The following is a 21,753-nucleotide window of genomic DNA, read 5'->3' as shown; positions in this document are numbered from 1 at the left end:
CTTTGAGCTTGGATGTAAGAGCCACCAGAAATATGCAATAAATTCACACATCTATGGGATTCTGTTAGATAACATTAGAAAATGGATTAAACCAATTATTCCTATTAAAAGATGATAAAAGTAATGCACCTAAAACTTAGGGAACAATCCCAGGTGTTTCTATGAGTATGAAGCATAGCCACAGACTGTCATTCAGCAGGTGCCCTTAACATCTACCAACACTGACTTCCTGTGTGGTGAGTGCAGCTCTGCCTTCAGAGTTGAGCCGAGCCAGCACTGCCCTCCCTATTTCACACAAAGTCAATGGAAAATGAAATCTGTGGCAAGCATTTTCCTGTTGGTTGCCCCAAAATGAGCAAACCCAGAGGATAGAATTTAAAGAATAAATTTAGTCTTTAAAGAGTAATTAATAGGCACCCCAGTCTCCTTGTGGGTCCCGTAAAATGGGGTGTAGAGGCTACTTCTGGCATGGACTCTGGTGCCCACTCATTGATCGCTACCCCCTGGCAGAGCCATCTTGCCAGGCCACAGAGGAAGAGAATGCAGGCAGTACAAATCAGACTTGATAGTCTGAGGTCAGATGTTAGGGGACAAGGGCAACTCTTTCTGAGGACTAGAGGAGGGAAGGAAATGGTATGAGGGAAGGAGAGAGATGTCTGGAGGTGACAAAGAAGGGGACTCCATCAGGATGTAAAGTGAGCAGACTAAAAATTTTAAAAAATTAATTAAAGAAATCCTTCCCTTCTTAAACAACTAGATCTCGAATCAAACAAGATATTGATGTTCGTATAACAGTGCAATTTGTAATGCCACATGACTACTTTATAAAAACTAATAAAATGTAATAAAATCAACTCCATACAATTAATTACCATTAAGTAGATTTTTTTCTGGGATAACTTATTGAGAGATAATAAGCAAATTTTGATATATGTTTTTACCAGTAAATTATTTTCATTATATATATATATATAATAAAAGCTAATCATTGTTTATTAAATTTACCCTTACTTTGTATTTGCAGGGGGTTGATGAGGTAGGGTTGATTACGCAGCAACTAGTTTAATTGTTTAAACCATCCAATTATTATTCTTACATTATTCTTTTAACACAATTCTTTCTTGACCTGTTCAAAATGCCCTCAGATCCTGCAGTTCTGCACACTTAGAATTTGAATCATAATTCCATGTGAGCTTTGGAAAAAAATTAGTTTTGTTTTCCCTGTGCTTATTTCCCAGCCTCTATTTATCCTCTAATGCTGAAAGTCTTATTTTAAGCATTTGTATTGAGTTGCTTCTCCCTTATTCTGTGATCATCTGTGCAGTGCCTACAATGATCAGTCATTTCACTGTACTTAATAACAAAACAAGCAGTTTTTCAAATTACTTATGCTCATAAGCAAAAACAGGCCAAGCCTTAATAATGGCATACACACACAACGCAGGAGGTGATTCCAGAACGCAACTCACCTGACTGGCTGTGCAGTTGGATAAACAGGTTTTATTATCAGCGGCAAGGTAGAAATTGGTAGGACATGCACAGGTGTGTGTCTTCCCAGGGCCTAAAAGGCACAAATGGCTGCAACCACCATTATTTACTGTGCAAAGATGTTTGGAGACTACAGATGAGAAAGACACAGCAAAACATAATTATCAAGACCAGTAATGTAGTGTGGCACTTGAGACTGAATTTTAAAGTATCGTAATTTACAGTCGAATAAACCTTTGTCATATAAAGCTATCAAAGTTACGAACATATTTTATAAGTGCTATTCAATCTCTGATTTCATTCGCTTTAAGTGCTTTCTACAAAAATAAGCATGTTAGTTAAAAATAATTCCTCATCAGAAAAGCAAAGACTAGAAGCATTTGGTTTGAAGAAATATATTTACTTATAAATATACATGTAAAATAAAGCAATGAAACAATGAACTACAACAAAAAGCATGAAGTTTTGCCTTTTAGTACAGGAAAGCAGTCAAACCTTTATTCCACAAGGTCTGGTAGCATTCTATGAAGCACATTGGATATTTGCAGTTTTAGAATCACAAACTACTGACAAAGAATTCTTTCCAGCCAGCACTGTGGTACAGACCCTGCATTGTTCTAGGGGTTTAATCTTCCACTTCTATTTAAACATGCATCATTCAAACGCTGTTTAGTATGACTTGAACAGGTAAACAATTCTTTATGCTATTACTGAGACTCTAATCTCACCCTATAATAGTTTCACATGATATGAACTGGCTTCATCATATAAAAATAAAGCTAGACAATGGAATATGATCATTCTTATCAAGAATGAAATTACATTTAATCTTGAAATAATAAAGAAGTGAAATGTTACTGGAAGATGTCGATGCATTATGGAAATCATGGAAAGAATAATTACCATCGGGTTGTCTATAAGAATGATACACCTGGATATCTGTGATGGCATGCCATGAGTTAATCAGTGAGAGTCTGTCTGCTCCCGAGGTTTTATGGACACGGCTGAGTGACTTGGTTTTCCCATCAGTCCAGTAGATGTAGTCTTCAAACAATGTTAGTGCAATCACCCCTGGAATATCTTGATTAGGGACTGTAATAGGAGATGGTAAGATTAATGTTCAGTCTTGGCAGACTGCCAGTTAAAATATTCAAGTACTACATGGGCTTGTACAGATACTACTGCTACAGAACTTCTGAATAAATGCTATGACAACCTGTCCGGTTGGCAAGGTTCTTTATTACAGGTTAAGAGAATGCAAGATTGGGTACCAGAGTTCACCATGCTCATATTTAGCTTCGTTTAACAACTGGGAGGAAAATGAGTGTGATCAAGCTCACCATCAGAGGAAGACTGCTTTAGCAGAAACACGTAGCACCCAACATTCTAAAATTAAAAATAAGGAAATTGTGTGTGTGTCTGTGTGTGTGTGTGTGTGTGTTGCATGTAACTTATCCAGTAGAATTTACATATTTTCTTAAAATCCATTGACTAGTTTTCTGCCACATAAAATTATTAAATAACATTTATAAGATAAAATGTGTCTACGATCTGAAAGTAGAGTGCCATAAAACTAGTATAAAGAATTTTATTTTAATTAAGTTATTGAGATTTTTATGATTTTCTTTATCTGAAGATGATCTAAGAGTGAAGGAAATATATTTCAAATAACAATTTATTATGACTATAAAGCCATTTGGATGCTGATTTAAATTACTTTGTAACTATTTCATTATAAATGGGATTTAAATATAAAGACTGGTTGACCATCACAATGTAGATTTTTTCATATAGGCTGTATCAGAGTCCTGGTGGCAAATAAGTGTAATAAATCCTTCTGTACTGAACAGGTTTCTGTTTTGTGATGAGGAATTGTTTGGTTTTGTTCAAATGCTTCAGTCTTAAAATGGTTTGCAGATTAATATAATTTTTAGCTCTGATTTCTCAAAGTTATCAAATAATCAAGGTCAGAAAAAGGAAACTTTCACATATGTACAAACATTTTCAATACTTTTGGGTATTGGTTATAAAATGTTCTAAGAGAAAGGCAACTTATACAAAGGGAACAGCAACTCCAGAAATATCTTCCTTTTCATTTATAAGATTTTAGGTACTGAAAATTAATGTTTTATGTGTTCAATTGCAACTGCAAAAACATCAAATTTATTACAGTTAAGGAAATATAAGGACACACTTTAAAGTGAAGAGTAGATTTGTGTTGTCAACAAAAAGTAGACGTTTTAAAATGCTGATGTATTGTGTTTTTAAGATAAATCAAAAGGAATCTCAGAGTTTACTATTATTCAGTCACAAAGTAAAAGAAATAAAAGTTTAGTGAAAATCACAAGTTAAATCCTTTAGTATCAGTAGTATGGGATCTATCCAAAAATGCACCTGGACAAGATACTTTGTATACAAAGAGGGTAGAATTTGAGAAAAATTTGGAAACCTTAAGCATTTTAAATCTTGATGCTATTTCCATATGTCCTTGGACCTTACCTCTTCCTTTTCTTGTATGGACACAGAACATGCTTCTAAATACCAGGAGTACAATTGGGTAGAAGGATGAGAAGCACGTAGCCTTAAAGAATCACATTTGCTACTTATACAAACTACTTCTACCTCTTTCCTCCACTTCATCAATTTAATTTAAAAAGACAAAACTGCAAAAAAGATATTGAGTGAATCATGGTGATGGATAAAAACTATGAGTCCCAGAGTATGTGAGAAAGTCGTATCACACTCTCCACTCAACTGTGGAGAATATTCTGACCATTGGCTAGATCTGGGAATGGGTTTAAAGTTTACCTCCTGTATTGTCCTTGGCTGGTGCCTTAGTTTGAGCGGGACCCCTGGGCCCAAATCTGCCTATCATATTGTTCTACTTGTAGATTTCTAGGACCCTCTGGATCCTTTTATTTTGCTGTTCTCCCATGTGGTGGCACTCAGAGGAAGGACAGCAAGTAGCCAAGAAGAGACTTGATACCCTATGAGAATATATAGGGGGACGTAATCCCCCTCAGGAACAGTCATAGTGGAGGGGAATAATGGGAAAATGGGGGGGGGGAGGAATGGGAGGATACAAGGGATGGGATAAACATTGAGATGTAACAAGAATAAATTAATAAAAATAAAAAAAAAAAAAAAAAAAAAACTATGAGTCCTTAATCAGAGTGCATAAGTTGGGAAACTTTAAAAGAAAGCTGCAGAATATTTTGAAATGCATAGAAACATTCCATGCGAGTCCCTTCAGACTCAGAGGAACTAATTATACTATCAAGTATGGGCTGGAATGTTAATCATCTCTTTAAACTCCCAGTCTACCACGACTCAATTGACTTCTGTGAAAAGACAATGTTATTGTAAAAATTGGCCGGCTAGCGTTTCAAAAGTCACACAATCAGTCCCACTGCTCAGAACTGTCATTTATCTACACTGCTAAGTCCTTGGGTGCTTCAGAACTAGCCTAAACTAACATTTCCTAGGGCAACAAACATCTCTCAGACCTAAATACAGTGTTGAGTACCGCAATACTACCACGAGCAAACAACTTTATACACTTCATTTCATTTAATATTGCCAAAACTCTATTGTTAAGTACAATTCTTTGCAATATGTTGTCCAACAAAAAAGAGGTGGTCAAAATGAATGAGTAACGCCATTGATGTCTGAGTCTGAGTCACTGACTCTGCTGCTAAGATCAACGGACTTCACCATCCTGCACTGCGCTTCAGATGACAGAGCTGGCAAAGCAAGAAAACCAAAGGGTTTAAGGCATAAGCTCCAGCTGAAAGTCTGCTTGTGTAGTAACCGATTGCACTGCATTGCAATCAATTTACCTGACAACTAATTAAGCATGACCATCATCAGATATTTTAATTATTAAATAGTCACCATAGTTTCATGGCCATCAGAACCTATGAAATGCCTCAGCCAATAAAAGGGTCTTGCCACCAAGCCTAACAACGTGTGTATGATTTTATAGACCCACATGTTGGAAGGGGAGAAGCACAGGGGTAGCCTGTTTGTATATACTCTCACACACAATTTAATAAAAATTAAAAATCGATAGTTCAGCAAAGCAAAATCTATAGCTAAGTTCACATAGAAAAGTTAGGTCAAAGTGAAGAAAGGGAGTAGGAGTACATTTTCCCAAAATGCCTCTTTGTTCTAGTTTCCTGTTTGCTGGTAGTACAGAATAGGCACTGTTTGCTGTATAAACAAACTCTAAATTTCCCATTTGGTAAATGTACTTTCTTCTCAGACATCATCAAACACTACCATTATGTTCATAGAAAATGAAGCCTAAATAACAATCCATGTTTACAGGGAAGAGACTGGTCTAATCTACCTGATACAATCTAGCTCATCAAAATGGCCTTCGATGGGACCAGGACACTCCCACAAGGCCAGAAATCACACCAACAGAAATCAAGGAAAAGATAGGAAATCAAGATTAAATACTTCTGTACTATCCATTGTGAAGATTCATCTGTTAGGTATGGAGTTCCCTGCAGAGTATTAAGTATTTATTAATACTGTGATTAAAATGATTATAGTATTTATTAACTATTGAATAAGTATAAATAAAATGTATTTATTTTTCCATGAACACAGAAGACTTCAACCTACATTGATTATATAAAACTAAAACATATTTGCATTAATCATTGTATTTTGACATAAGACAATACTTTATTTGCCTATATATTTTTCCATTACAGATATGTATATACAGATGTATGTATGCATGCACACAATATTAAATATGTATGTGTATAACTGTAAAATATCTTCACCCACAACACACACACACAGAGACACACACAGACACACACACACACACGTATATATCAAAGCAACAAGAAATGGAATGGCTAATGGAGTTGGACCATGAATGAATGGATCTGAAGAAGTATCAACTCCAAATGTGAAAGTACACTGAACAACTCTAACAAAGTAATGTGAAGGAACTGAAGGACAAAACTAGCAATATTTTCTCAAAAATATGTACCTAGCATTTTAAACACAAATATAGCATGCATGAATGTCTTATATATAACTATATGTCTTAATTTTTAAAAATCAGAAAAGGTAATTTAAGAACTGTTTTATTTGCAGGTATTTAATAGCCACATAAAAATACAGAAAAATAGAAATGACCTGTGGGCTGTACCTTAATGGGTGATGTCTTTGTGTTTAAAGCCGATTTTAAAGTGTTTACTGCAATTAAGTTTCTATTCTGTGTAATGAATGGCCTTGTCTATTGAATTGTTTCCAGTATTTTGTTCAAGCACTAGATTACTAATTCTCCTTTCATGACTTTATATCAGAAGAATATAACTGATATTTGGCAAAAATAATATCAAAATAATACCTACTTTGTAGTTTTCTCTGTCAGTTAATATGGCGACTGTATTGTCACTATCCACATTATATTATGTCAAAGAAATAAGTGGAAAGACAGCACCAACTTGTGCTTTTATCTCTGATTCAGCCTTGCTGCTTGAGACACTCTCTAATAATATTCTAGACTACTCAAATCTGGAGCTATCCTGTTTACCCAACAGGATAAGCAAGTGTATTTCTTGATAGCAGCATGCCAATTTCACATTTTTTTTAATTTGACATTGACTATTAAGAAACAAAAAGTATTAAAATGTTTCTTTTTGAATCATTCTATTGTGTCATGGAAAGTTTTTTGGGATGCTGGCAAAATTAGCTTGATTTGCTTCACCGTGCCATGTGTACATTCCAATAGTGGTCTTCTAATTCACCTCTTATTTCTCCTGTAGGATTGACTTTCTTCATTCAAGTGCCATTTTTTATTAGTTATTTGCTTCATTATTATATGAATGTGTCACACTACTAATGTTCTTGTGTGTCTCTATTGCATTTGTGTGAACAGACATAGAGGCCAGAGGACAATGTTGATGCTCTTCTCTTTTACTTTCCACCTTAATTTTTAGACCAGTCTTCTCATTAGATTGAAGCTCATTGTTTCCCTACAATGGTTGGCTGGAGAGCTGAAGACATCCACCTTCACAAGCCCTTAATTCTAGGATTATTGGTATTAAGTGTGGATTGGGGATTTATACTCATGTCATGTTGCTTTTCATCCTTAAATTCTATTTTAAGATTTTATTTTATACCTATGCGGCAGTTTGAATGAGAATGTCCCCCACAGTTGCATATATTTCAGTGATTGGCTCCCACTTGGAGAACAATTTAGGAATGTTTAGAAGGTGTGGCCTTCTTGGACAAGCTGTGTTGTTAAGGGTGGGCTTTAGGGTTTCAATCCCCAACTGCCATTCTCAAATTGTTCTCTTTCTCTTTTTCTCCTACGTGTAGATCTGATGTAAGTGCTTAGCTATTGCTCTAGTGCCATGACTGCCAGTGTGCTGCCATGTGCTCCTCCAGGATGGTCATGGACTCTAACCCTCTGGAACTGTGAGTTCCAATAAATGGGTTTTTTTTCACAAGTTACTTTGATCTTGGTGATTGTTCTGCCATGAAAAATAACTCACAGCATCTGTAATATATCAGGTAGAAATAGCTATATAACACTTATCAGTATTTTCTTTTATCTCTTTATTTATTTGTTCAATTTACTTTTTAAAAATTTTTTTTATTAATTTATTCTTGTTACATCTCAATGGTTATCCTATCCCTTGTATACTCCCATTCTTTCCTCCCTCCCATTTTCCCCTTATCCCTCTCCCCTATGACTGTTCCTGAGGGGGATTATCTCCTCCTGTATGCTACCCCACTCCCTCCTTTCCTCCCAGTCCCATACTCACACCCACATGCCCCCAAAGCCCCCACTTTGGATACCAACCCACCATGATGCAACAGGACTAAATGCCTTATCTTTCACTGAGGCAAGACAAGGCACCCCTGCTAGGGAAATAGGATCCAGAGGGAGGCAACAGAGTCCAAGTCAGAGACAGCTCCTGCTCCAATTGTAAGGAGTCCCATTAGAGGTCCAAGCGGCCCACCACCTTCATATGTGTAGAGGGACTAGGACCAGTCCATGCACGTTCGTTTGTTAGTGATTCAGGCTCTATGAGCTCCCATGGGCCTAGGTTAGTTGGTCATGTAGAGATGATAATCACCAGATTGTGCAGCTATGTTTACAACTGAAGCAAGTTAAAGTAGAACTAAATATTATAATTGCTTTTTATTATTATTTTATGTTTACACCTTATGCATTTATTGATTATGCCATGGGTATTATTTAGACATACCTAAATAAAATTACCTGTTAAGGTTAATCTGATCCCTTTTTAATAAATGAATTCATTTGAAAAGCTAATCTCATAACACTGTAATGGTGACAAAACTTTCCAATTAAACCTAAATACTCTGATCAGTTTCTATTTTACAAGGAGACTCTTCCGTTGCCATATTCCCAATGTCATTAACCTTAAGAGCATGCAACTCTATGTGTAAAATACTGTACAGGAACTTTAGCTTTTCTCCTGGAGTTTAACCTATACAATCATACAATTTCTTTTACAATAGGCTCCATTCCTGAGGCAAACACAGGAAATTTTAACAAAGTCACTGGGTATAGTGAAGTAGACATAAATAAGGTAGAGATTTTTTTCCTTATATCTCTAACCAGAATTTGCTAAAAAAATAACAGAGAAAAAATAAGCCACCTAGGAAGAGGATTGCCCACTGTTACACAAATTTGGTATAGAGAGAGAAAGGAGGAGCTAACCTTTCAGACTTTTCTCTTGTTTACCTTTAAATATTCTGTTCATGCTCCATGAAATGAAGCTAACTTGAACCCAGGCACTGAAGCATCCTGGTAATGTAATTAATTTTTCAGCCTTCCAAGGGTGGGCAAGGGCAAATCCTCACATGTAGGAAAATTAGACTCCTCCTTCACATTTACTTTATTATCTAATGTATCTCTTTCTGGGTCAAAACCCACCAGTAGCCTAGGCAAACAATCAACTTGTTTAGCCAGACTAAAACAACAGTTTCCAGCAGAGAACATCACCAGCCCCATATTCTAAAATTCTCCAAAGTAACATTTTCCTCCCTGTGTTTCTAGAAAGGTACAGAACTAAATATGAAGATGGGGTATGAATTAAGGCTCCGGATGACAGCCAAAAGGAAAGAAATGCATGAGAAAATAATTCGCATTCAAAGATAGTAAGTGAGATTGAACAGGATGGTGAAAATACACAGGTTGAAAACGAGATGCTAAAATTAGATGTGGAAAATAAAAGGGTTGGTCATGCAAGAGCAAATGAAATAGCCATGACAAAGGCCAGTAGGTTAGAGGAACATGCTTTCTAGTTCATTAATATTAACAGAGAAGAGTGGGAAGCTTGTGCATATCCAGGGAATATAGATCTTCAGAGAGGAGCGGAGAGACAGCTATAGATATGACCACCAAAGAAAACACTGGGTATCATGGAACCAAAGGGGTGGAGCATCTCTCCTTTGTCAACATCACACCCCCTTTAGAGTTGCTTGTATCATCCTTTTTAAAGATAATTTTACCCACAAAACCTCTGAAGTATGTATTTATTACTCTCCCTTATAAACGTTTTCCTTGCCTTTATACAGTTTTGCTTAATGTTAAGTAATACTTGTATATAATAAATTTCAAACAAATGGAATTCAAAATCTATTATTCTAAAAAAATTAAAACCTTAAGAAAATTTTAGGAGCACTAAGGCTAGACAATACTGAATATTTGAATATTGAAAAGCTACCTATCTATCCAGCAAACATTCAGTATTTCTTGCAATGAGGTTGCTTTGTACTGAAAAACAATTTTCTTGAACATCTCTTCGAACATAGGAAAATCTAAGCAAATATTGTCTGGGATTCTAGTAAAAGAGGCTGCCTTTGAACACTCTTCTGATATAATTCTGACTTCCTCGTTAGTGGTGTAACCTGTCCTGGGACATTACATATTTAAATTTTTGTAACGTATTTAATTTATAATGACACCTATAGAAAATGATGTTGCACTCAGAGATGTTTTAAGTTAAGTCATTAATAAGAGGCGGAAGGGATTTGTGGTACATCTTTGCCTAGCATTTAGCGAATCACTTTGTCTACTTTCTCATCTTAAGTAATAGACTCAACATACACAGAGAATGTTGGTTATATAAAACTTTGTACATTATTCTCTTTTACCTGCTTTTAAGTTATCATGATATGAATCAGATGAGGCCATTTCATTAATTTAAGTTCTAAAGAGAGATTTCACTTAAAAAATATCAAGTTTCTACAGCGTTATGAACGAGACTGTAAAAATTATAGCGCGCTAATTTCATTTTATTTTTTTTTCTTTCTTTTTTTGTGCAATTTTATTTTTTATTTTTTATTTTTTTTATTAATTTATTCTTGTTACATCTCAATGTTTATCCCATCCCTTGTATCCTCCCATTCCTCCCCCCCCCCATTTTCCCATTATTCCCCTCCCCTATGACTGTTCCTGAGGGGGATTACGTCCCCCTATATATTCTCATAGGGTATCAAGTCTCTTCTTGGCTACCTGCTGTCCTTCCTCTGAGTGCCACCAGGTCTCCCCCTCCAGGGGACATGGTCAAATGTGAGGCACCAGAGTACGTGAGAATGTCATATCGCACTCTCCACTCAACTGTGGAGAATGTTCTGACCATTGGCTAGATCTGGGAAGGGGTTTAAAGTTTACCGCCTATATTGTCCTTGGCTGGTGCCTTAGTCTGAGCGGGACCCCTGGGCCCAGATCTGCCTATCACAATGTTCTACTAAAGTAGGCTTTCTCTGAATGGACCGTCTCATGACAATACAACTCTAATCTCAAAAACAAGCAAAGCAACATTGCTTTCTAAACTGGACAAAAGCTGATCCATTCATTTCTGTAAGATTTTGGAATTTTATAGTGATGCGAAGTTCCATGGGCAATAGGAAATGTGGTTTCTTAATCCATCAGTACATTTAAGCGTTATGGCATTCTACATGTATGTATATTAGGAATGTATTTGCAGGGTTTTATATTTTTATGTCTATGCATACTTTTCTTCACGCATGTATATGTACCATGTGTATGCCTGGTGTCTGTGTAAGCCAAAAAATGAGGATAATATTCCCTGTAACTGTAGTTACAGATCAGATGAACATGAGCCTCCACGGGGCTGCTGGGAACTTACCCTGGTCCTTTGCAAGATCAGCAAGTACTCTTTACTGCTAAGTGATCTCATCTGCCCTTAGAAATATATTTTAAGAAAATAGTTTTAAATGGTAAGCGCTTAATCACTGGACAGTACTGTGTGCCTATTTTCCACAAATTGAATGAGTCTCTCCAAGACAGAGGTGCAGATATTCAATTTAAAGTGCTAATGAAACTTACATGGGCATCTCAGAAAAGTACAGGGTTTACTAGTCCCTTACCAGGACTATAGGAGCAGTACACTCCTCGTGGGCTAAGAATACTCTTTCCAGAGGAGGAGAGCTGCCCATAAATTGTTCTGGGAAGTCAGGGGTGCAGCTTCTAGCAGTCAACGTCCATCATAATGTGGGATTTTTTTGTGTGTGTGACGCAGCTTTCTTTTAGATGTCCATGCTGGTGTAACAAACCCCTCACCTATCCTCCTACAATATCCTTAGTAACCATTCCACCAAGTTGTGTGGAATCATTTATTTCTTCTGACACTGGTACCTTATCTGAGATGAACAGACAGTTGTTTACAAATGCCCAGTAAGCCCCCAACAGACAGATATCACAGGAAATCCATTACATGAATTCAACTATTTAATCTGCTTTATTTCTGCAATCCTAACTTGTATTTAGAGACTGCTTTGACCAATTGTAATGTTTCTTTGCTTGGGCCTGAGATGCCCAATATATAACTAAAAGGAGGATAAAATTCACGAAGATTGGCTTCTTTCCCTTTTATTATATTTTATCTATCTGTCTGTCTGTTTACGGTTTTCTCCATTTATCTCTGGCTTTACTGAAACTCTCTCTGTAGACCAGGATGATCTCAAACTCTCAGAGATCTACCTGCCTCTGCTTCTCAGTACTGGGATTAAAGGATTAAGATATGCCATCACCTTTAACCTTATTTGTCTTCTTTGTTTTTGTCTTTTTATTTATTCTTGTTACATCTCAATGGTTATCCCATCCCTTATATCCTCCCATTCTTCCCTCCCTCCCATTTTCCCCTTATTCCCCTCCCCTATGACTGTTCCTGAGGGGAATTACCTCCTCCTGTATATGCTCATAGGGTATCAAGTCTCTTCTTTGCCTTAAGATTTGGTCCAATTTACCTCTACTCATGCAGATCATTTAAACACCCTTCAGTGAAAGATGCTGAGCCTCCCCATTCAAGACTGAAGACAGGAAGAGGATCCAAGGACTTTTATACAAATTGAAAAGTGCCAGCTTCAGTGAAGTCAGCTCTAGTCCCCTCAGTGCCACATGAAAATCTCCAATTACTGCCTTTCATATTCCAGATCAGCAAAGCTGTTAGTGTGACCTTAATGAAACTGACCACAACTTCTAAGCAAGAACAAACAGTGTGACCTAGATTTTCCCTTCCCAGCACCGGAGCTCTAATCAATACACCATGGTATGAAAATAGAGGTACGGAGGTTGTCCACTGATGGGCTTCTAATATTGAAATATCCAAGGAGGAGGAGGAGGACAAGGAGGAGAAGGAGGAGGAGGGAGAGGAGGAGGAGGAGGAGGGAGAGGAGGAGGAGGAGGAGGGAGAGGAGGAGGAGGAGGAGGGAGAGGAGGAGGAGGAGGAGGAGGAGGAGGAGGAGGAGGAGAGAGAGAGAGAGAGAGAGAGAGAGAGAGAGAGAGAGAGAGAGAGAGAGAGAGAGAGAGAGAGAGAGAGAGAGAGGCCTGTACACTTCATTGCAGTGGGAATTCCATGACACCAATAAGATGCTGTGTGACCAGAAGAGAGAAATGATATATAGAACACAGTTTGACCAATACTGCTTAACTGTGCATACTTCTTGCCCATTTCTCTAAGGGACTTCAGAGTCAATGTCAATATCATAGATGGCAGTGCTGATAAATCATTGCCAAATGAATAATAAATTCACTTGCTGCCTTTCATCTTCGCTCCTTATGTTTGATTTCTGGGGTTAGTGGTCACATCCATCTACCAGAATTCCCATAATCGGGCATCTGATTTAGAACTCAAGTAGCAAAATCATGAACATGCTTCTGAAATAAAAACAGAAAAGCAACGCAATCCACAAGCATTTCCCAGTGTGTTCCGGATTGTCCTGACAGGAAAGCTGAAGTAAGAAGATAATTGATTTTAAAAGAATAAAAAGAACAAGAAGAAAAAGCCCTTCTCTGGGGTTAAGGGGATGCTTCAATGGTTAAGAGTGCTTGCCTCACAGGCATCAGGCCTTGACTCTGAGCCCCAGCAACAGACAAAAGCGAAGTGTCACTGCATGAGTTTAAAGCTCCAGAAACCGAAGTGGGACGGAGCTGGGAGGAGCCCAGTGGTTTACTGGCCATGCACTCTAGCAGCATTAGCAAGCTTTAGGTTCAGGAAGAGATCCACATCTCAAAATATTAAAGCAAAAACAATAGCAGAAGACACCCCATTTTGAACTATTGCTTACACACACACACACACACACACTCACACACACTCAACCTTATATACATGAATGCATACACATGTGCTAGACTTACTGAATTTAAATAAATAAATTAATTAAGAACAATATACCTCTGTTTTAACCTCAGAAAAATTTCAAAAAAGACAGACACTGAAGTCCTAGTCTACTGACAGGCTCCTTGAAAAGCCTATGGCAACAGAACCTCTGAGGAAAAACTGGGGTTCCCTAGCTTACTTGTATGCATATATCTGTGGGCTGATATTGTTAAAAATCACCAAGAACTCAAATAAAAGTAGTTCTTAAAATTTCCATATTTCAAGGGTATGGGTAACGTGATATTTCTAAAACAAAATCATCTGTTGAAACTCATATAATGATTAACAAAACATGTACTATTCAAAGATCCGAACTCAAAGCCATGATTGATACTGAACTCCTAAGATGTTTTATAAATGACACTTTATTTTCACTTTATTTTATTGGTTTAGAAACATCTTATAGTAACTGAACCGTATCTTGCTTTCTGTCATTAACTTTTATTGTATTTTAAACAGTAACATATTTTGTGAAGCCCCATCTTTACAATGGACTGTGATGAAAGTGATACTTTTTCAAAACTACTGAAATGCACTGTCTTATCATGAACAAAATGTTCTAGAAACTATTAACAGTGAGGGTTGTATATTAGGCTTCTCCTGTTCCATATTAAAAATTCTTCAAATATTTAAGCTTTTTATAAATGTTAAGCTAAAGGTTTGTGAAGCACATTACATGTTGATATAACCAGCTTCTTTTTTCCTGTGATATGATTCTACCCTTTATAAAAAGACTCTTTTAATATATTTCATGCTATTTGCCCAGTAGCATGTTGAAACTACAATTCGTTTTCATGGTATCAATGTACCACTTTATGGGCTAGGGGATATGGCTTGGATTTCTAAATAATCACAAAGAACAGGCCCTTCAAAACATAAGCAAGCCTCTCAGCAAGATGAAACAACTACAGAATTTAGGCTGTGACTAAATCTCGGGTTTTAATACTAACACTTGGATAATGAGAATCCTGAGGCCAAGACACACCATGTCATTTAAATGAAAAAGGAGACTCAGCATAATTGCATAGGATTCTTTATCCACTGCATAAAAAAAGAAAGCAATGCATTGATGAGCTATAGTTTTCAATTATATCCAACACCTAGTTTTTCATAAAAATAGGTATATTAGTATGAATTCCAACATGTAGATAAAATATGTGCACAGCATCTTATCTATACAAGATTAAAATACTTGGGGGAAAGCCGAAAAGTCAAATGAATTACTACAAAAAATAAACAAAACCTCAAGATCAGAAATACCTTTTCATAAATTATATTATTATTGCACAGAGTATATTTAGCCTTTCCTTCGGCAAGATGCCGTCTCTCTAGTATATTTTGAGTTCAAGGAAACAGTTTATTTGAAAAATGGAAACTTGGTCTGAATTATGTTTTTTGATACAATAGATCGAATTAACTTTTGTTATAGAATTTTCCAAATTTTAATTTTATTTTCATTAATGGAAACAGAATTTCTTGTTTAGGTATATACCCGAGCATTGCTGATGTTCCTCTCTTGGAAGCTTTGCTCCTCTGATTTTTGTAACAAGCTATTTGGGGAAACAAAAAGAGTTTGAATTCTGTGACAGGAATTTCCAAATATTATTTACAAATTTTTGTGGACTTAGGAGATATAGTTAGTTTGGAAATAACAATCTATTATATCAAACTTCCCTGGAAGAACAGGATGGTCTAGTGTCAGTTAGATGGATTATGCCCTCTAGTCATAATGCAGACATATGATTGTCTTATGCAACAGTTTAAACAGTCTTTGGGAAGTTATTTTAAGGACCCTATGCTCCTGAGTACCAGTGGTGTTCCTACAAACATAGCCTCGGAGTGTTTCCTCCATCACACCTTCCTAGGAGGCAGAACATTCTGAGGGTGTCAAGTGTGCTAGCCCACTATTTTGGGTTTCTCAGCCTACAGACTGGGAGAAACAAGTTGGTATTGTTTATAAAATGCTACATATAAAAGAACTTGTTCCGGAAGCTGAGATAAACTAAGGCAGTTGTTGGCAACCTGCCCAGTGCTGCAACCCTTTAATAAAGTTCCTCATGTGTTGTGGCCCTCATCATAAAACTATTTTATTGCTATTTCATTACTGTAATTTTGCTACTTCTAAATTGTAATGTATGTATCTGATATGCCTGATATCTGATATGCAATTCCTGTGAATGTTCATTCGGAAAAGGTCACAACCCACAGTACAAGGGCAGTATTTTCTATTTTAAGTAACATGGTTATTCTTTCTCCTCCACTAAAGAAGTTAACAAACTCAGGATTTGATGAGATATAAACTTGAATATAGTTATGCTGTTTGTATTACAGACTTTGTTATGCTTGCATGCGTGTAGCATATTCAGAAATCTACCATTTAAAAGGGCTCTAAAGAAACCAAGTGGACACACTTCTATCTATGTGTACACTTATATGCACTCTGTCCCTTGAAAACAGAGTGTATTATAAGCAGGCATCAAATTTTCTTTATTATTTTAAAATATAAAATCCATAGAAGAATAAAAAACATTGAGGCTTTGGATGTAGGCAGATCTGTTATACCTGAGTCTCTTGATTGTGAGATATGTAATTTTGAACTACATATTTAATCTCTGAAGTAAGTTCCTTGATGTAAAATGGATCTCATGACACTTTATGGGATGATTATAGAAGAACCTACATTTTGAGCACAGTGAGACAGAAATGAATGAATGTGTTTATAAGAGATGGATATGGTGCTTGTAACCCCTGTGAAGGCTTAGAACATTATCATGCAAAGCCAATTAAAGACATAAATATAGTCATCTAATACAACATAATGCTTAAGATTTATATTTTTGAAAATTATTTAAGTGTAATATTTGTAGTAAGGTACTTATAGACTAATGTACATTTAATAATGCTAGAAGAATGGACTCTGAATGTTTTCCACGCTACTGATATCAGTGTATATCTCATCAAAACAGAGCTTTGAGATTCACTACGTTCACTTTGGTATATTTAATTCTTGAAAAGTGCATAAGTTAATGGAAATCTAGTAGAATTCAGAGGGCTACTTTCTCCTTAGTACCTGGATAATAATATCTAATGTGTAACCTGTATGTACAAGCCTAATCTTCCTACTATTAAGTTTACTAATTTATCCTATTTACCTGAGGAGTTAGTAGTGAACATGACACTGTATCTCTATTCCCCTAGCTACAATCACTTCAAGCATGATCTCTGAAGTATTTTAACAGTGTTTAAATTGGTTGCCCTTAAAGGGTCATTCATTTTCCATGCTGCTGTCAAAACTAATAACAGCATTCTATCAACTAAATACCCAATGGCTCCCTATGACCTAAAGGATGGCAACCAAATTACAAAGTATATAAGACTTGTCAAAATATGGCACCAATTTGTTCCTGTTCATCTGAGCCATTATCTACGTTTTTATCCCTTTCAGTCATAGTCAAATCACATAACAGCTACACTATTTCAAGGTTCTGTTATACTTGGCATGTACCACTTTCTCTGTATGAAGAATGTTCCATTCTTGCCCATATGGAAAGGCTGGTAGAGCCTATCAGAAACAAGAGTTTTATACAGTGCTTAGCTTTCATGGCACTCATTTCTACAATAACACTTTTATCTGTAAACAAGTTTTTTTTTCCCCATTGACCTTTGATTTGAAGGCAGGGACTTACTCATCATCATAATTCTAGAGTTTAGAATAATGCATCTCACAAAATGTCAATGGCTGTGGAATGAGTGAAGGAATGATTTGGAAGTAGCCTGAAAAAAACTTTGTATGAGTCAATGAGTATGTAATTTAAAATAGATTGGTAGACTAATCCAAGATAATTATAACATTTCACCATGTTAGTTTAAATTATTAATATATATATATCCTGTGTTATTTCATAAAATAAATCAATTATAAATGTACTGTATAATATGTTTAGGTGAGCTGAGTGTGTGTGTGTGTGTGTGTGTGTGTGTGTGTGTGTGTGTGTGTGTGTGTGTGTAGATTAGGGAGATGAACACATGAATAAACTAGATTTTTTTTAAATGTTTTTTTTTTTGTTTGTTTGTTTTGTTTCTAAGACATGATTGTCATGCATAGCCCTGGCTGTCCTGGACTTTATTTGTAGATAAGGCTGGCCTTCAACTCACAAAGATCTTCCTGCTTCTGCCTCCTAGAGTTCTGGGGTTACAAGCATGTACCACTATATCTAACTTAGATTAAATCTTAATATTTCTAGGCCAGAATGCTGATTAATATATTGTAAACTTTTGTGAAATATTGTGTCAGGATCCAGAATATTTGGTTGGGTAAAGAAATCTGAATAATACGTCGAGTAAGCCAAAAGGAAATGGCTGGGCATGTATGCCTTAGATGTACTCTGCAGTATTCTGTATCATGTTCAAGGCACAGAAACCAGAAACCTCAGAGGTTTGTGAAAAAAAAAATGTGTTAATGTACTGTCATTGATTGAGTGCTTGCTTTGTGTGCATGAGGTTCTGAGCTCAAGGCTCCAGCACTGTACTAACCCAGCACATTGGATTATGTCTGTAATCTGCAATAGAGACTTTAATATCTGAAGTTCAAGGTTATCCCCAGTTACCTAGCAAGTAGGAGTACAAAGTGGGATACATGAAATTCTATCTCAAATGTATATAAACATATACAAATAAAGACTGCTTCACTTATGGAGTTATTTCATGGTTAAAATTGAATGAACCTGGAACAACAAACACCTTTTTAAAGCATAAAGTTTAATTTATTGATCAATATCTTCATTATTAAAAGTTGGTTTATTAAAGAAACTTGTTCTGAAACATTTGTTATCCATCTCTCAAATTTCATTTTTAGAGTAACATGTCTCACCTGATGAGCTTGGGTTCCTATTTTAACAGCATAAGTAAATGAGAATAATAAGATTTATAAAGATAAGATAAAGGTGGTTAGAGAAAAATGTCACTCAAACTCATATAGATGTAGTCAGTATTTTCTAACAGACATAGTACTTTACCTATAAATATTTAATACTCAAATGTCCAGAACTCAGAACTCAGATTAAGAACAGGTAAAGATTTTATATGGTCATATATTTTCAAGATATACTAGAAAATATATACTTTTGTGTGTTTTACTACATAGTAAATTTTAGCACAGATTAATATAATTACAGAAGTCTAGTACATTTATGGACTAAAAAGGTAGACTTAGCATTCAAAGAAAGATAAAACTTTGAATTATGTCAAACTATGACTACAGGAAACAATTGTTCTTAGATACTTTGGGTAGAGAGAACTGTTAAAGAAAACTAAAATTCAACATGACTAGAATAAAAACTCATATTTCCAATCAAGTATCTTTTTAGTCCAATTCAGCTAGGAAACATGAATGCTATATATATTATGTATATTATATATATATTAATCTTAAATCAAGAAATGCATTTGATGAAAAAATATTTGAATTAGATTTTCTGTACTTGTGAATACTGACTCTTTGATTCTGTTGGACCAACCTTTGTGTCTATGAGATCCATCCATGTTGCTAAATTCAATGTGATTTTCATCAGCCCAGTAGAGTCTATGGTTGACATAATCTATTGTAAGTGCCATAGGTCTAGAAATCTTGGTTTCTATGACAACACTTTGATTGGTTCCATCCATTCCGACACGGCCAATGTGAGGATACTCACAGCAGTCAATCCAGTACAAATTCCTAGGAAAGAAAATCAATAGCCACTTCATTCACAGCGCTGTTAGAATAAAACACACACACACACACACACACACACACACACACACACACACACACACACACACAATATGTGCCTTTTTGTTTCACTGTTTCCAGATTAATTCTTAGTGTATCTCTGAACTGTGGCTCTCATGGCAGAGTTCAGTGCAAACTTTTCTTATATTATTTTTTTGATTTTTAAATTAAATATATAGTAGTGTTTGGGATAGTCATTTAACATTAAACATGTGTTCTTATTAATGTATAAAAGCATAGACTATAGCATTTTTACACATTTAATCTCTCAGATACATAAAATTAATGGATATAACCTTGTGAAAGATATCTATGTTGTTAGAAGAATAAAACAACCAATTCTTGTTTCATTTATCTATCACCCATCTATCTACCATCTATCTCTCTACTGTCAATTTTGACTTCTTATACATTTAAATTGTAGAAGTCATTTCATTGATTTGAATAGACATTATATTGATAACCACTGTACCGGTATAAGTATTGATATTTACATGGTGAAAATCAGAAACTTTTAAGGAACTCAATTGTTTCTCAATCTAGCCCGCCAAAACCACATGTATCTATCTACTGGTCTTGAATTTAATGACAAATGAGAAGCATGTCTGTTATCACAGCACTTTCTAACTCATAGCAGATTTAAATGATAATATCAGAGATTGGGGGACAGACAGTGTGGAGGGAGTAATACCGATCGTGCTGAGTTAAATACTAATAGTGTATGCCATGAGGTACAAAAACAGACTACACGTTACTGAGAAAGTACAGTGTATTTAAACCAATTTTACTTGAATGAGAAAATCCCATCATCAAAGAGTTGTTAATGCAACCTATGTGTCTTTTTCTTTTCAAAGTTCAAGTTTCTTGATCTATTCTGTTTTTCTAGATTTTTTTTCCCTTTCTTCTAAGTAGACTACTTGGTATTTAATTCACCAGATTTAAAATAAATATAGCTAACATTATATTTAAAAATATTCTATATAAGAAAAAAAGTAAATAAAAACTGTGGTATGTGTTTAAAATTTAAAAGTATCCACAGATGGGAGAGAGCTTTCCCAACATTTGCAAGACCCAAGTTCAAGTCCAAGTACTGAATAAAAAAAAGGATAAACAAATAAAATTTAAAAGTTTCCAGGATAAATATACCCAGCCAGTTCTTAGTTCATTTCAGACAGTTCTAGTCAGCTCCTGGTTATAACTGGGTGCTTTTTGCTAGTGGGTATTATGTTCTTTGTGACATGTGTCCTTTCTTGTGTTTCTTTAATTTAAACAAAACATATGTTTGTGAACATGTAATTCACATTGCTTCCTCTGCTCTCAGAATTTATTTCTTGATTAGAGCTAGTTCATATTTTCATGGTATATTCGAAGAAGTATATTTGAGTAATACTTTGTAAAACTCATATGTTCATTGAAGCACACTTCAGATCCTGACTACACTGCCTGCCTGACCTTGGGAGGCCCTGTGAGGACAACGAAAGGTCTCTGCTGTCCTTAGGCACTGCCAGGCAATGATATCTATTCCCTTAGAGGTTTATAGAATTCGTGTGACAGTAGTCAACAAAATCATTTTGCTTTGTTAGAGGTAAAGTTGAACAATATATGCTAATGTAAGGTCCCTTTCCTCACAATCAGATAACTCTTTGCTTAAGCCAATGACAGAAAATGTCTATCACACCTTAATGCCCTACTTAAGCCCATGGAGGACTTATAGTGAGACCATTCCTTGATACCAGGCTATGTAGCAAGTATTTCCAAGCACTGGGGGATAAGAAGCAAAATCAAAAAGCATATTTG

The 21,753-nt window shown here is 35.7% G+C and overlaps 1 protein-coding gene across 1 annotated transcript in view; it reads right to left on the bottom strand.

Moving 5' to 3' along the window:
• Nucleotides 1-21,753, bottom strand: part of Lrp1b (LDL receptor related protein 1B) — a 1,950,158-nt gene that overhangs the window by 201,683 nt on the left and 1,726,722 nt on the right. The window contains exons 60-62 of the mRNA XM_051166335.1: nucleotides 19,703-19,902; nucleotides 2,392-2,580; nucleotides 1,470-1,618 (exon numbers count right to left, since the gene is read on the bottom strand). Coding sequence (XP_051022292.1) covers nucleotides 1,470-1,618; nucleotides 2,392-2,580; nucleotides 19,703-19,902 — 538 coding nt within the window. The remainder of the gene's footprint in view (nucleotides 1-1,469; nucleotides 1,619-2,391; nucleotides 2,581-19,702; nucleotides 19,903-21,753) is intronic.

Source organism: Acomys russatus, chromosome 24, assembly GCF_903995435.1.
Source record: "Acomys russatus chromosome 24, mAcoRus1.1, whole genome shotgun sequence".
In the NCBI taxonomy this organism is placed as follows: domain Eukaryota; kingdom Metazoa; phylum Chordata; class Mammalia; order Rodentia; family Muridae; genus Acomys; species Acomys russatus.
This window is presented reverse-complemented; position numbering and strand designations above follow the sequence as displayed.